We start from the raw sequence: 14,142 nt of genomic DNA on the forward strand, positions 1-14,142 counted from the left end.
GCTTACACGACTTTAATTAAATATTCACTGTTTGGGAGCTTATTGTTTATCTGTTGATCTTGGCTGTATGATTTGTGATTAATTATCCCCTTAATTGTTTAACTTAAATTGCTCAAGCATTACTTTCTCTTTCCAAGAAAAGGAGCTTTCGTTTCTGGTTTTCTCCCATTTTTTTGTCTGTTTTCAATAGAGGGTGTTATTTAGCAAATAAAAAGAATGAAACATCTAATTAAAGTTGTTTCTCAACATTTCTGTTACTCTTAAACATAAATTAACCCTGCATAGTTTTGGAAGGCTCTCTAAGGGAAATTACAATAGTGGGAAATTCAGCACTATCTTAGCATAGATCAAGAGGTAAACAATTCAGTACTTCTTAATCTATATTATGGTGAGTAAACTATAGAAGGTTCTGAGGGACAACACTGGATGGTGTAGTGCTATAAGGAATGCTATTTTAATCAGTGTAATTATGAGGAAACAATTCTCAGTACTAAAGAATTCTAGGGTAGAAAGAAGATCTTGCCTGCACTGGATCTTGCAACCTTAAAGAAACAGAAATATTCCAATTATGGAGAATATTTATATAACAGAGAAATGTTGCCATTTAGCTGGTTAGGATAGGTTTTTCAATAAACTATGTCTTTGGGCCAGGTCTCATATAGTAATTAGTGCTAGGGAGTTCCTGATACTCTGGCAGGAAGCACAGTGGAGTTAAAATAGTGCAAACAAGATAGAACCAGTTAGATTTCATATGAGAATTTTACAACCTTGGAAAAGAGCTGGAAGCCTTTTTGAAGAACATTGCTGATACATTCAGGTTTTTTTTTTTTTGGAGGGGCAGGGATAGGGCACCCAGAACTCGGCAACCATTCTGTGCATCGGGAGTGCTAGTTCTCTTCATGCTTAGAAGCCATTCCGCAGGCTGTATCCTTCCACAATTGAAAACTCAAACATGTTCCGAAAATGCCTCCAGCCTAGTTCCATCATCTTCGTATCCTTATTATGGAGAAACTTTCCCCTCCCCTGTTCTGAGAACTCTGAATTTGTGGCTGTTGGGAAGGCTTTCCTTTGGTGAGGAAGGAGGTGGCGTGAGAGGTTAATTTCTCAGTACATCTTGTGCTCAGATTCTTTGAGAAGGAGGCCTTGGCATTCAGAGCAAAATGCTGCTCTCTGCTTTCTCTAAACAGGCCACTTTCCCCAAAGAGGTTCTGTCAACTGAGATAGCATAGGTGAAAATGTTATTGGCTCCTACGTGCTTGGCAGAAGGGACACAGCCTCTTCTGTTCCCAGTGTGAAATGATTTCATTTTGATCAGGAGAAAAGAAAAAAAGATTATTAACAAACAAGTCAGACCATTTTAAACAAGGGGGGGGGGGGGAGAGAGAAAGAGAGAGAGAATTTTCAGTCAAAAATAAACTGGCAGCCTCTGAGAGAGCCATAGGAGAAGCATTCCTTCTAAAGAAGGAAGACTAGCTTGTCTGCTTTTGGAGGAAAAATAAAACTGATTCCCCAGTAAGGATGGGTTTTCTATTCTCTTCCTTTTAGTAACCAGTTTTTACCCAAGGAAGTATTCAAAGGAAGTGAATTCCTATCAGACAAAAATATTGACTGAGGCAAAAATGTTATATATCAGAACTGCAAATATCAGGATGATTGCTAGATAGAATTGTGTTAGTAAAATATCTCCCTGCTGCCATCTAACGATTACCAGGATTTTTGCAGATCAAATATGCCACTCTTTGAGAAGTACATCTCCTAACCAAACCTAACTCATAACCAAAATAGGATAATATCTCAGGGTGGTTTGGAGATTTCTTTTCAGGCTCAGAATTAATACAAAAATTCCTAATGAAAAGAAGACTTATTTAATGTTTGGGAAGTTACTATATCATAAATTATATGCTATTGGTGGGGAGGGCAGCATTTTTCTGTTGGCAACTCAGAATACGTAGCTTGGCCTGAAATGCCATCTGTAATCTGGTTTAAGGAATGCAGTCTCAGCTGAGGAGGGTCTGCAGTCTGTCCAGAAGAAGGAAAATTTCCCACTCGTCTCCTGGAAATGGAGGAGATTCTCACAAAGTTCATTTTATTTTATTTTTGCTTGCCATTCCCTGGAAATTCCACTTAGACAATCTGAAAACTCTAAAGCCAACTTTCCTCAAAGCACCTGATCTCTCTGGGGAAGAGCAGATGGGGAGATCACTGCAGTGTCTAAATATTTGCCCAGTAACGGCCATTTGTGCTGGCCAGTATGACACAATTTCCCTGTGTTTCAGTGATCTTTCCTTCCATGGATATTTGGAGGTGGGGGTTGGGGAATTGTTCTTTAATGGGACCGACTGAATCAGTTTTTAACAGACATGGCCTTTTTGTTGTTGTTTCCTGTTGCCTAGGAAACCGGTTTGGTTGTAATGACTGATCTCGTCAGCTTAAACCATAGACAGCATAGCAGTCTGTATACCGAGGAGGTTGTGCCTGCCTTCCAACCTCACACCGGGATGCTGGTGGCTTCTACACCTTCCAAAGCTCAGCCCAGGTAGAACAAATGCTCCTTTTGTTGATAACCTGTTTGTCCCAAAGACGTGTTGTGCCGCCTTCCAACTTGGGGTTCTTGTGTTGAAGATGGCCTTGCTTGGCTCTGTGGAGTAAGGATTTAGGAGCCAGTTTGGCCCTATCTGCTACTTGGATGAGCCAACGATGCTTGCCAATGGGAAGTAACAAACAGCTACAATCCCAACGACGTAACCCAAGTGGCATTGTTGTTCTGGGCATGGTGGCAGACACCTGCTCTTTTGCTCAGCAGGCAGTAAGGGTTGATAAGAAGAGGCCAGATGGCACTCGTGATGGAATCAATGTGTATGCATGCATGTGTGGTAGCTGATAATGGAGCTCTGTTTTGGCCCCTTTGACTGGGAATGGAAACGTTTAATCACACAGCTTTGTCTTCCATGGGAGATCTGGAGGCGTTTGTTTCTTGCTTCCTGCCAATTGGTTGTGGGAGCCTGAGACTGGCATGAGAAGCAAGGAATGAGGTGATTGCTAGGTTAGGGCTTCCTTTATCTGGCCTCTCCTGGGAAGGCACCTCAAATTTATTCTAATAAATTGTTTTTTGTTGGAAAGAATTCTCTATGCAATGATAAAAAGTGTCTACATCATCAATAACAATGATAAATGAGATAAAACAGAAACAATACATAGCATAGTATAGTGATATTATAAGAACAAAAATAAAACAAACCCTTAGATTCAAAGCCAGAGATGCCTGGTAGAAAAGGAAATTTTACGAACTGGCGCCAGGAAGACATTAATATGGGCAGCAGGCAGGTTTCTCTACCTGCTGCCCATATTGGAAAGAACAATCCTATGTTGGGCCCATAACTCTTCTATATGGCCACTTGGCCAACTGGATTGGGAGGAATACTGTATGTATGTGTATGAATGTATGTATGTATGGCTTTCTTGGTTTTTCCTTGAAAACATTTCACTTCTCATCCAAGAAGCGTCTCCAGTTCAGTCCTGAAGTGAATCAAGCAACTCCAGTTGTCTTTTGGAAAAGCTCCTGTGGGACAACCATGACCTGGATATTTGAGAATCTCCATAGACATCTAGCCTCCAGATGCTGAGAAATTTAAATACTAGCATGAGTATGACAATTGATTGGTAAGCCCTGAAACTGATTAAGGGCCAAAATCAAATGATTGTATTGTCATGAGAAGTAAGGTTTGATGGAGCTTCTGCTTTTGAAGGGTTTTGCTCAGTTCTCTCAGCATGCACAAATCTCTTGCCTTCCACAGAGCAGACAAGAAGAAAAGAACATTCTTCCCAGAGACTTGGCTCTGGCAGTGCTTCAATGTCAGGTAATTTCTCCTCAATGTGGAGCCTTCTTCTATCGTCTGTAGGGACCCATCCTGCCTTGTGGATGAGGCACAATTTTGTTTTTCTGTCTGTGAGGAACATAGCAATAGCACATACTTATATACCACTTCACAGTGCTTTACAGCCCTCCCTAAGCAGTTTGCAGAGTCAGCATATTGCTCCTAAAAATCTGGGTCCTCATTTTACCGACCTCAGGAAGGATGGAAGGCTGAATCAACTTTCAGCTGGTCAGGATCGAACTCGTGGAGTTGAGCAGTGAGTTAGCATGCAGTACCGCATTCTAACTACTGCGCCGCCACCATGGAGATATTGACGTTTGTTAGATCAGAAAAAAAATAGGAAAGATTCCTTCAGACTGGGAATAAGGGTTAGAAATATAAATGTGCCCCTTTATAAGCAAGTGTAAAGTAATGCATGATGAAGAAAGGGAATTAAAAACATACGGTAATTGTACAAATCTGTTGATAACGTCAAAGGCTCGTAATCTACAAAACATGGGTGATGACGAATAGCTTGATGAAACCAATGGGAAGATGCTGTAAAATTAGTAAATATTAAGGTAGTCCTCAAGTTATGGCCACTTATTCAGGAACAATTAAAAATTACAGTGGCACTAAATGAGGGGGACAAGTGTCCAAGAAGTTGCAACTGTTGTAGCATTCGATCTGCTTTGAAAGAAGTTGAAGGGACATTTAGACTGTAAACAGCTTTTTAATTAATTGATTGATTTGATCGATTATGTGCCATCAAGTTAACGCTCACTCTTAGTTTAGTTTAGTTTAGTTTATTAGACTTCTAGACCGCCCCCTCTCCCCGAAGGGACTCGGGGCGGTGTACAGGTACCAAATTAAAACCATACAATCAATAATAAATATAATTAAAATCGGATTAAATAGACCCCTGTACAAGTTTATAAAAATTAAAAACTTAACCTTAAAACCAAACCGTAAAATTTAAAAATACAAACTGAGGTGGGAAAGCTGGAATTAGGCCAGGCCGGCTAGATGAAACAGGTGGGTTTTGAGCTAGTGACCACATGGATAGATTATCCTTAACTTGGTCCTTCAGATGTTCCAACATTGTACTCCTCACCCCTGTAACTGAGTCCATACAACTTGCTACTGGACATCTTCTTTTTTCCTTCCATCTTTCCTGGCATTAGAGGTGCCCCCCATAGGTTCGAACCTGATTATCTCGCTTGATTTGTTCAATGATCCATTTGGGTTTTTTTTTTTTTTTCCTTAGTTGTAAACCGTATTTTCAGAAGCCTTTTCCAACATCAAAGTTCAGAACATCAATACTCTTTGCATCCTGTTTCTTCAAAGCCTAACTTTTGCTTCCATAGAGTGTCACGGGGAATATTATTTCTTTTATTATTTTGATTTTTGTAGGCATAGACTATCTCTTCCAAGGACTTTATGGCTGCTCTACCAAGTATTAATCTGTGGTATATTTCTTGATTGCTTGTTCCTTTACTCTTGATAGTGGATCCTAAAAAGGAGAAGCTATCCACTACGTCTATCTTCATTTCACTTCTAAGACTAGTTGTTCAACTGGTTGTGTTTAATGTGGACTTCCTTGTATTTAATTTTAGTCTCATTTTTATACCGTGCTCCTACTTTTATTACTAAATCTTTTGTATTTTTAGCATCAGAGCAGTCTCATCAGCATAACCCAGTGATGTTTTTTCCCTCCTGTTTTTAAACAATTCTCATCTTTTTCCAATTCAGCTTCCATTAATATATATTTAGCACACGTATTGAATAAATCAAGGGAAAGCATACAGCCCTTGTTGCACTCTTTACCATCCTGGAGTCTATCAGTTTCACTATGTTTGGTCCATACTGTGGTGTGATCTATATATAAGTTTCACATGAGGATAATGAGATGTTTTAGGAGTCCCATTTTTGTGAGCACATTTCCATAGCCGGACATGATTGAAAGAGAAAGCAAAAAGCTTCTATGGGTATCACAGATGGTCTCTTAGAAAGTCTTGGGCCTTGTCAGAGGAGCCAAATAGCTGTGTCTATGTTTGCATGCAGGCACCTGCTTGGCAGAGAATGAATGCCATGTGGTATGCAAAAATTCTTGTTACTGGTTAAAATCCTAGTTGAGAGAATAGTGCCACGGCTAATGGTTTCATTAAGTGGTTTAGAGTGCAACTGGAAACTACTTTTAGTTCTAACAAGGATCTGTCTTTGCCAATTCATCCTTGTGGGAAAGTATAGCCAATTTTCTTCCTCTCTATCCTCTTTTTGTTGTCATCTGATCAATAGGGGCCATTCTCTTGTAATTTAAGCCTCCTTTTTTTTAATTCACCGACTTACATTTAAAGCATAGTAAGACAAGGAACAGCATAGCAGATACAATGACACATATTTAACATTCATTTTCTTTACCTTTCTTCACCTGGGGAATATTCTGATGTTTCCTTAAGCTAGCAAAGATAATTTTATGTCTAAAAATCATCTAGAAGGATCTTGATTTGGTTAGTACACTGCAACTTTTTTTTAACCTTTCTTCTATCTATAAAAGGGACACGGTGGCTCAGTGGCTAAGACGCTGAGCTCGTCGGTTAGAAGGGTCGGCAGTTTGGCGTTTTGAATCCCTATGGCCGTGTAACGGAGAAAACTCCCATTACTTCTCTCAGCTTCTGCCAACCTAGCAGTTCGCAAGTTCTAAAAATGCAAGTAGAAAAATAGGAACCACCTTTGGTGGGAAGGTAACAGTGTTCTGTGCACCTTCGGCATTTAGTCATGGTGGCAACATGACTACGGAGACATCTTCAGACAGCGCTGGCTCTTTGGCTTTGAAACGGAGATGAGCACCGCCCCTAGAGTTGGGAATGACTAGCACATATGTGCGAGGGGAACCTTTACCTTTACCTATCTATTAAAATTCTTTTGTCTTTGCAGGACTGCTGGCAGTCATATTGTTGCTGCCATTTTGCAAATAACTATCTGGTGCTACATGGATACTGGCTTTTCATTTAGCACTTATCTTGCTCTTAAATGCTTGCCCTATTTGGAAATCCACTACCATAGAAAAAGACATTAATTTGTTAGAAGTACACCTTGCAAAAACAAGACCCTAGGTTTTTCTGACATCATGGGTCAGAGTGGATGATAAACCATGATTTGTTAGCTAAGATACCATAGCTTGAGCTGTGGTGACACAGTGGTTAGAATACAGTGCCGCAGGCTACTTCTGCTAACTGCCGGCTGACTGCAATTTGGCATTTCGAATCTCACCAGGCTCACCTGCCTTCCATCCTTCCAGGGTGGGTAAAACGAGGATCCAGATTGTTGGAGGCAATAAGCTGACTCTGTAAACCGCTTAGAGTGGTCTGTAAAGCACTGCAAAGCAGTATATAAGTCTAAGTGCTATTGCTATTGCTATTACTATTACACATTGTATGAAGCCTTTAACCATGGTTTATAAATTATAGTGACTGGATTCATGCAAGACTGCGATGTAGTATTTATAGATGTTGGAGAGGGACTCAGAAAACTTGATTCAAGAACATGTTCAACTATAGAACCTCATCGGTTGACTGGAGTAATCACTGAGCCTCACCAGACAAGGAAACATTCTAGTTAAACGCTGGGGTTCTCCTTTGCATGATGTGATATTCACAACAGGTTATAGCTTGCTTGTTGCAAAAAGGAAAGGGAACTTGGTATCCACATAATCCTGAAGAAAGATATGGGTAGATGACAGGCATCTTTTTCTATCTGCCATTGCTGTCTTTGAAAAAAAGGAGAAAACACTACTTTCCATAGCTCTTGGCTATGATTTTGGGATGGACCTGTGACAAATGAACAGGGGAAAAGAGTGAGAGGATAAAATAAGGAGCGTGCAAGGTACAAAAAGTCTCCCATGTATGGCTGCTGCCAAAGTATAGAATGTTGCCTGGATATGGGAAATTTGCAGAGAATGTCCTGCACACCACAGTTGACTCTGCAAGGAATATATGCAGGCTTGCATATGTGTAGAAGTCTCACCATGACTCCTAATGGAGCCTTGTGGTAGCAATGTGGCAGTGGTGGGATTCAAGTAATTTAACAATCGGTTCTCTGTCCTAATGATTTCTTCCAACAACCAGTTCACCAAACTGTTCAGAAAGTTAACAACCGGTTCTCCCAAAGTGGTGCGAACTGGCTGAATCCCACCACTGCAATGTGGCTAAAGGAGAGTTGGGGCAATGTGACAATAAGCTGTCCACACATGACTTGCAGATTCCCTCATTGTTTCATGCAGCATAGAAAGCTGAACATGTGGACAACACCCTGTGCAAGATCCATTTGAAATACTGTATTTTTCAAAGTATAAGATGCATCTTTTCCCCCAAAAAAACGGGGGGGGAAATCTGGGTGCGTCTTATATACTGAATACAGCATTTTTGGCCTACCGAAACCCTGCCCCCTTTGCAAAAATAGATGTGCAGAGGGTTTGAGAAGCTTGCAAAGTGCTCCTGGGGGCTGGGGAGGGCAAAACTGAGCAAAATATGGGCTGTTTTTGCTCGTTTGTGCCCCTCTCGGCCCTCAGGAGCACTCTGCATGCCCTCCCTTTTTTTGCAAAAAATGGCTTTTTTGCTTCCCCCCCCCCCCCAGTCCCTAGGAGCACTCTACAAGCCTCCCAAAGCTCTGCATGTGCGCTTTTTTTTTTTTTTTGCAAAAAACGAGGCGTGCAGAAGGTTTGGGAGGCCTGCAGAGTGCAAAAACTTTTTTTTAATTTACCTCTTCAAAATCATGGTGTGTCTTATACTCTGGTGCGTCTTATAGTCTGAAAAATACGGTACATAGAGAGAAAGGTTAAACGGAGGGCACATTTGGCCTAATGTCAGATTTACACAGAGCTTACTATCTCCATCCAACTTTTCGGTAGGAGAATGCTATGAAAAAAATTTGAAAGGAAAGTGGCCATGTTCATTGCTGCTTGTTGTGTTCAGAATATTTGATGCATTTCTTTTGAAAAGCCTTCGATGTATCTTCCTCGGGTGCCGGTTCCCAATGACTCTTCTTTTCTCCTCCCTTTCCCATTTTTTTTAAACAGCGATGCTTCAGGAGAAGCTCAGCTACGCGTTGACGTTCCAGACTCCATCACCACATGGGTGATGGAGGCTGTTGGGCTCTCTGAGAGAGGGCTAGGCTTGGCGAGACAGGCTGAACTCAAGACCTTCAAGCCGTTCTTCATTGAGTTCACCCTGCCGTACCACATAATTCGCGGGGAGCAGGCAAAGATTCCTCTGACAGTCCATAATTACTTACCCATGTGTTTGGAGGTGAGATTACTGATTGACTGATTTAAAAGACTTATAAGCTAAACTCTGCCTGGATCACATCAACAATAATAAAAATAAAAAACCAGCATGTAAAAAACAACTCCAAGTGCCTTCAACCAATAATCCCCAGAACATAAACATCACAATCACTGGGCTCCAACCTCACCCTATCCCAGTGATTTGGGGGCGGGGGGGGGGGGGGCGGACACCTGTTCCTAAGGCCCTTCTGGAAGATTAGAAGGGTTGAAGTCTGCCAGAACTCATGGATGGTGTTCTACAGGCAGGCACTGCTACTTGCTAGGTCAGTGATGGCGAACCTATGGCACGCGTGCCACAGGTGGCACGCGGAGCCATTTGTCAGGGCACGTGAGGCTCTGCCCTGTCAGCTGGCCAGCTGAGTTCACCCTTTTTTAAAACCATTTTTCGCCCTCCCCGGGCTCCAAAGCCTTTATAGGAGCCTGGGGAGGGTGAAAAGAGCCCCCCCCCCGAGGCCCTCCGGAAGCTTCATGAGCTTCCCTGAAGCCTCCAGAGCGCAAAAACCTGGCCCTATGGGCAAACCGGAAGTTTGGGAATGGACTTCCGGTTTGCTCGGAGGGTCGTTTTGACTGCCCCAGAGCCTTCAGGGAAGCATCCTGAAGGTCCCTCAAGCCTTCGGAGCACTCAAAACGATCCTCCGAGCAAACCGGAAGTCACTTCCAGTTTGCTCGGAGGTTTATTTTGACTGCTCCGGAGGCTTCAGGGAAGCGTCCTGAAGGTCCCTCCGGGGGGGGGGGGGAGGCTGTTTTCGCCCTACCTAGGCTCCTATAAAGCCTCTGGACCCTGGGGAGGGCAAAAAAAGAATGCAAAAAATGGGGGGGGTTGTGCCTGTAGTGCGCGCATGCGTACTGGGTGGGTCACACATTGCATTATGGGTGTGTGGCACGCCTGCACCCGACTCCCCTGCACTCCCCCCACTTATGGCACGTGAGCCAAAAAAGGTTCGCCATCGCTGTGCTAGGTCCTGCCAGATTGCATTCTTTAAGAGAAGGAACCTGGAGCACAGCCACTCCATCAGACCTTATAGAATGGGCAGATATTCTCAGGAGAGACTGTCACACAGATAATCTGGCCCCATGCCAGCACCTTGAATTGCACCTGAAAGGAGAACAGCCAGTGCAGCTCCTCCAGCAGTGGTGCAACATAAACAGGCTAAGGGGTGCCGGAATCTGCACACACCATTGTATTCTGGACCGGTTGTGATTTCATCATGGTCTTCAAGTCATCCCCATGTAGATTGCATAGCAGTAATTCAGTTGTGAAGTCACCAAACTCTTAAGTGACTGAGCTAGGTTTCCCAGCCCAGGAATGTGTGCAAATGACCTTGAACCTCCCAAATTGTGTACCAGCTCTGCTAGGAAAAAGCTATTCCATTCAAGAGTGAAAAAATAAATAAATCTAAACCTACTCCATCCAGAGTGTCACAGCTTCCAGGTGGCATCAACTGCCCAAATCAGGATGTAGATGTACTATGTAACTGGGCATCATCGACACACTGATGACACTGTACCCATTCTGCCAAATAATCTCGCCTAGTGGTTTAATGTAGATGTTAAAGAGAGACCCAAGCCCCTTTACAAGAAGGACTTAAGTTTCGACCTCTTCCCCTGTGACCAGTGCTGACCTCAACTGGTCACGGGGGAAGGAGGAGAACATTGCCCTCTGTCCCAATCCCCAAACCTGGCCCAGAAGGATACCATTGCTCAATATGTTTTTTATGTTTTCTGGGGAATCCATGCCGAAAGCTATAAATCCATGATTGAGGAACTACACTGGCTGTTTCCCATAATATCCTAAACCAAAGCAACACATCCCATTACATTACTGTATGCCATAATAAGCGTTGCTTGGGTCAAACTCTGAATATATAGATAGTATCCAGTGAGTGAAGAACCTGCTAACTGTTAGATAGCTCAGATGTTAAAAAAAAAACAATAGTAAATCATTAAAAAAAACCAGAAAGATTTCACATGACATATTTTAATAATACAATTCACCATTATTAAGACAACCTTAAGTATAACACAGTGCGCACAACCCACTTTACTTAGAAGAAATATATATATATTTTCTATATATATCTATATCTATATCTATACTAGTCTCCCTTTATTTATAGATATATATATCTATATCTATACTAGTCTCCCTTTATTTATAGATATATATATCTATATCTATACTAGTCTCCCTTTATTTATAGATATATCTATATATCTATACTAGTTTATATATATATATATATAGATATATCTATACTAGTCTCCCTTTATTTATTTATCAGTACAAATACAACACACACACACACACACACACACACACACACACACACACATATATATATATATATATATATATATATATATATATATGTATTTATGTTACAACCCCTGGTATGACTAAATATGGGAGGAAGGTCACTACTCCCTCTTTCTGCTCCTCGGCTTATCACAAAGACCATGCAGGCAGAAAACCATATTTTTATTTTTACTGTTGCCTTTTTATATTTGTGTTGTAATTGTACTGATAAATAAATAAAGGGAGACTAGGATAGATCTATTTCGAGCTAATTAGCTCTCATCAGCTAGCCATACCCTTACTGGGATTAGAACCCGGGCTGTATATATCTTAGGCTGAGTGGTTAAGACTCCTGCCTAAGATATATACAGCCCGGGTTCTAATCCCAGTAAGGGTATGGCTAGCTGATGAGAGCTAATTAGCTCGAAATAGATCTATCCTAGTCTCCCTTTATTTATTTATCAGTACAATTACAACACACACACATATATATATATATATATATATATATATATATATATATATATATATATATATATATATATACACATACACACACACAAATAAATAAATAATAATAATAAATAAATAAATAAATAAATAAATAAATAAATAAATAAATAAATAAATAAATAAATAAATAAATAAATAACCAGGGATAGTAATTCAATCTTTGCTACCACTGAACTCTTCCCTACAATTCAAGGCACTAAAAAGATAATCTTAGCTGGTGCTAAGCTTATGTGATCTGCTATTACTACTCCAACATTCTTTAGTATGTCTCCCTGGTGACTAGCTGGACAGACCCATCGTAATCATTGTTCCTTCCTTACAATCACACAGGTGTATGTGAAAATCTCAGTCGCCAAAGGCATCAAGTTTGTGGGACATCCTGGAAAACAACACTTGACAAGGAAAAAATGTCTAGCCCCTGGCAAAGCCAAGCCCACGTCTATTGTGCTGTCTTTTGGTGAACTGGGGCAGAACAACATTACAGGTAGCACATTTGGTATTCCTTTCCCCAAAAAACTGAAAGATGTTACAAATGGTTGCCTCCACTTGATGGATTTTGCCTATTTACAAAAGATATAGATTCTATATTATGGACTATCTTTAGACACTACAGCTATAGACATATAGACACCTATAGAATCTATATTCTCCATAGAGAAAACTATAGACATTTTAAAATAAAAGGGAGAAACATCTTATCCACAATCTGCTATAGGGAAAGAGTGTTACATTCCTCCTGAATATAATCACTTTTTAGTACATTCTCACCTGAAGGGATTTTGCACACCTTTTGTGCAAAAAAATCCGCAACCTATTTTTGCCAAGAGCATATCTCGAATTTTAGGTCTTCTCACAAATAACTCCCTTGCAGGAAACTGCCTGCAAAACTTCTTCACAGTGTTTTCTACCGTCTCGATGTCCCTTTGTCATTGTTTTTTAAAAAGATGAACATACTAGCCATGCATTGCACTATAACCCCCTGCCCATCAAGGAAAGCTGTGAGCCCATAGAAACATTTTGGAATGAATACCATTTTGAAGGCAGGCATTGCATCTTGAAAAATAGCAGTTTCCTATTTATTTATTCATTTTGAACTAAATAATCTGCAAAAGGCAGAGAATATATGCCAAAAATATCTGGCCATGTTAGATTCTGCTGAGTTCCAGTTGAGGACCAAGTTATTGAGAATTCATATTTCTTTGTGTCATCTTTAGCAAAAGCCTTTGCTTACAGCGGAAGCAGCTGCTGCCAAGACAACATTCAACTCACAAAGAATGGCAAACATTCTGAGGATGCCCACGTAGACAAGAGGACTCCTGTTGGTGTCGACTATGTACGGAGGAGTGTTATTATTGAGGTAAGCAAGCAAATAGTCCTTTCAGAGAAAGAATTTCAGCTGGGAAGATGGAGAAATGACCATTAGATTCAAGATGCAGAAGCTAGAAGAGATGCAAATGTTTTCTGAGTAGATGGATAGTAGGAAGTAAAGTTTGGGATTTAAAAATCAAGACCCACAGATCTCCACATGAGTGTGCCTGGCATGTTAAAAAGAAATTTGTTCTACTAATGTTTCTTCTTTCTGAGGTGGGCTGGTATTCCTAGAGAAAGGAGAACTATTTCCAAAGGTTCCCCAATTGCAAAATTCTGCTTCCAAGAATATTTATATGAACTCAGTGTTTCTCTTAGGCATCAAACCAACTTTGTCAAACTGTAATCATCACTCATTTTTGTGTCATTGACCGATTTCTTAAAATCTTTATGTAGATACACTAGATTTGTATTTTTGCTTTACTTTGTTGTGGGTTGGGCATTCAGTAGACCAAATTTGAAGTTTTTCTTGAGATACTTTTGTTAAAGAGAAAGCCATTGAATTTTGGTGTAGGTCTCTGAAAAAAATGCCATTTTTTTTGCAGCCAGAGGGACTGAGCAGAGAATATACCTACAGTGTTTTCTTCTGTCCTAACGGTAAGAGAATTTCAGCAGCTGCATTTCAGCAAAATTTCAGCCCCAGTTTCTCTCCCTAGGCTCACTATCAAGCACAGCTGGCTGCATTTAACAATTATGTCCTGACGACATTTCTTCCCATTGAGGAAGTAGCCTTTTAGGCCTTTAGCTGTTCAAGTTAAATAATTATG

The 14,142-nt window shown here is 40.8% G+C and overlaps 1 protein-coding gene across 2 annotated transcripts in view; it reads left to right on the top strand.

Annotated features, from left to right (window-relative positions):
* Positions 1-14,142, top strand: part of CPAMD8 (C3 and PZP like alpha-2-macroglobulin domain containing 8) — a 63,872-nt gene that overhangs the window by 26,531 nt on the left and 23,199 nt on the right. For both annotated transcript variants that reach the window (XM_081950910.1, XM_081950911.1), the window contains exons 18-23: positions 2,394-2,536; positions 3,795-3,857; positions 8,932-9,160; positions 12,338-12,491; positions 13,222-13,364; positions 13,921-13,972. In XM_081950910.1, coding sequence (XP_081807036.1) covers positions 2,394-2,536; positions 3,795-3,857; positions 8,932-9,160; positions 12,338-12,491; positions 13,222-13,364; positions 13,921-13,972 — 784 coding nt within the window. The remainder of the gene's footprint in view (positions 1-2,393; positions 2,537-3,794; positions 3,858-8,931; positions 9,161-12,337; positions 12,492-13,221; positions 13,365-13,920; positions 13,973-14,142) is intronic.

Source organism: Natrix helvetica (genome assembly GCF_964273705.1).
Source record: "Natrix helvetica genome assembly, chromosome: 1".
NCBI classification, from domain to species: Eukaryota; Metazoa; Chordata; class Lepidosauria; order Squamata; family Natricidae; genus Natrix; species Natrix helvetica.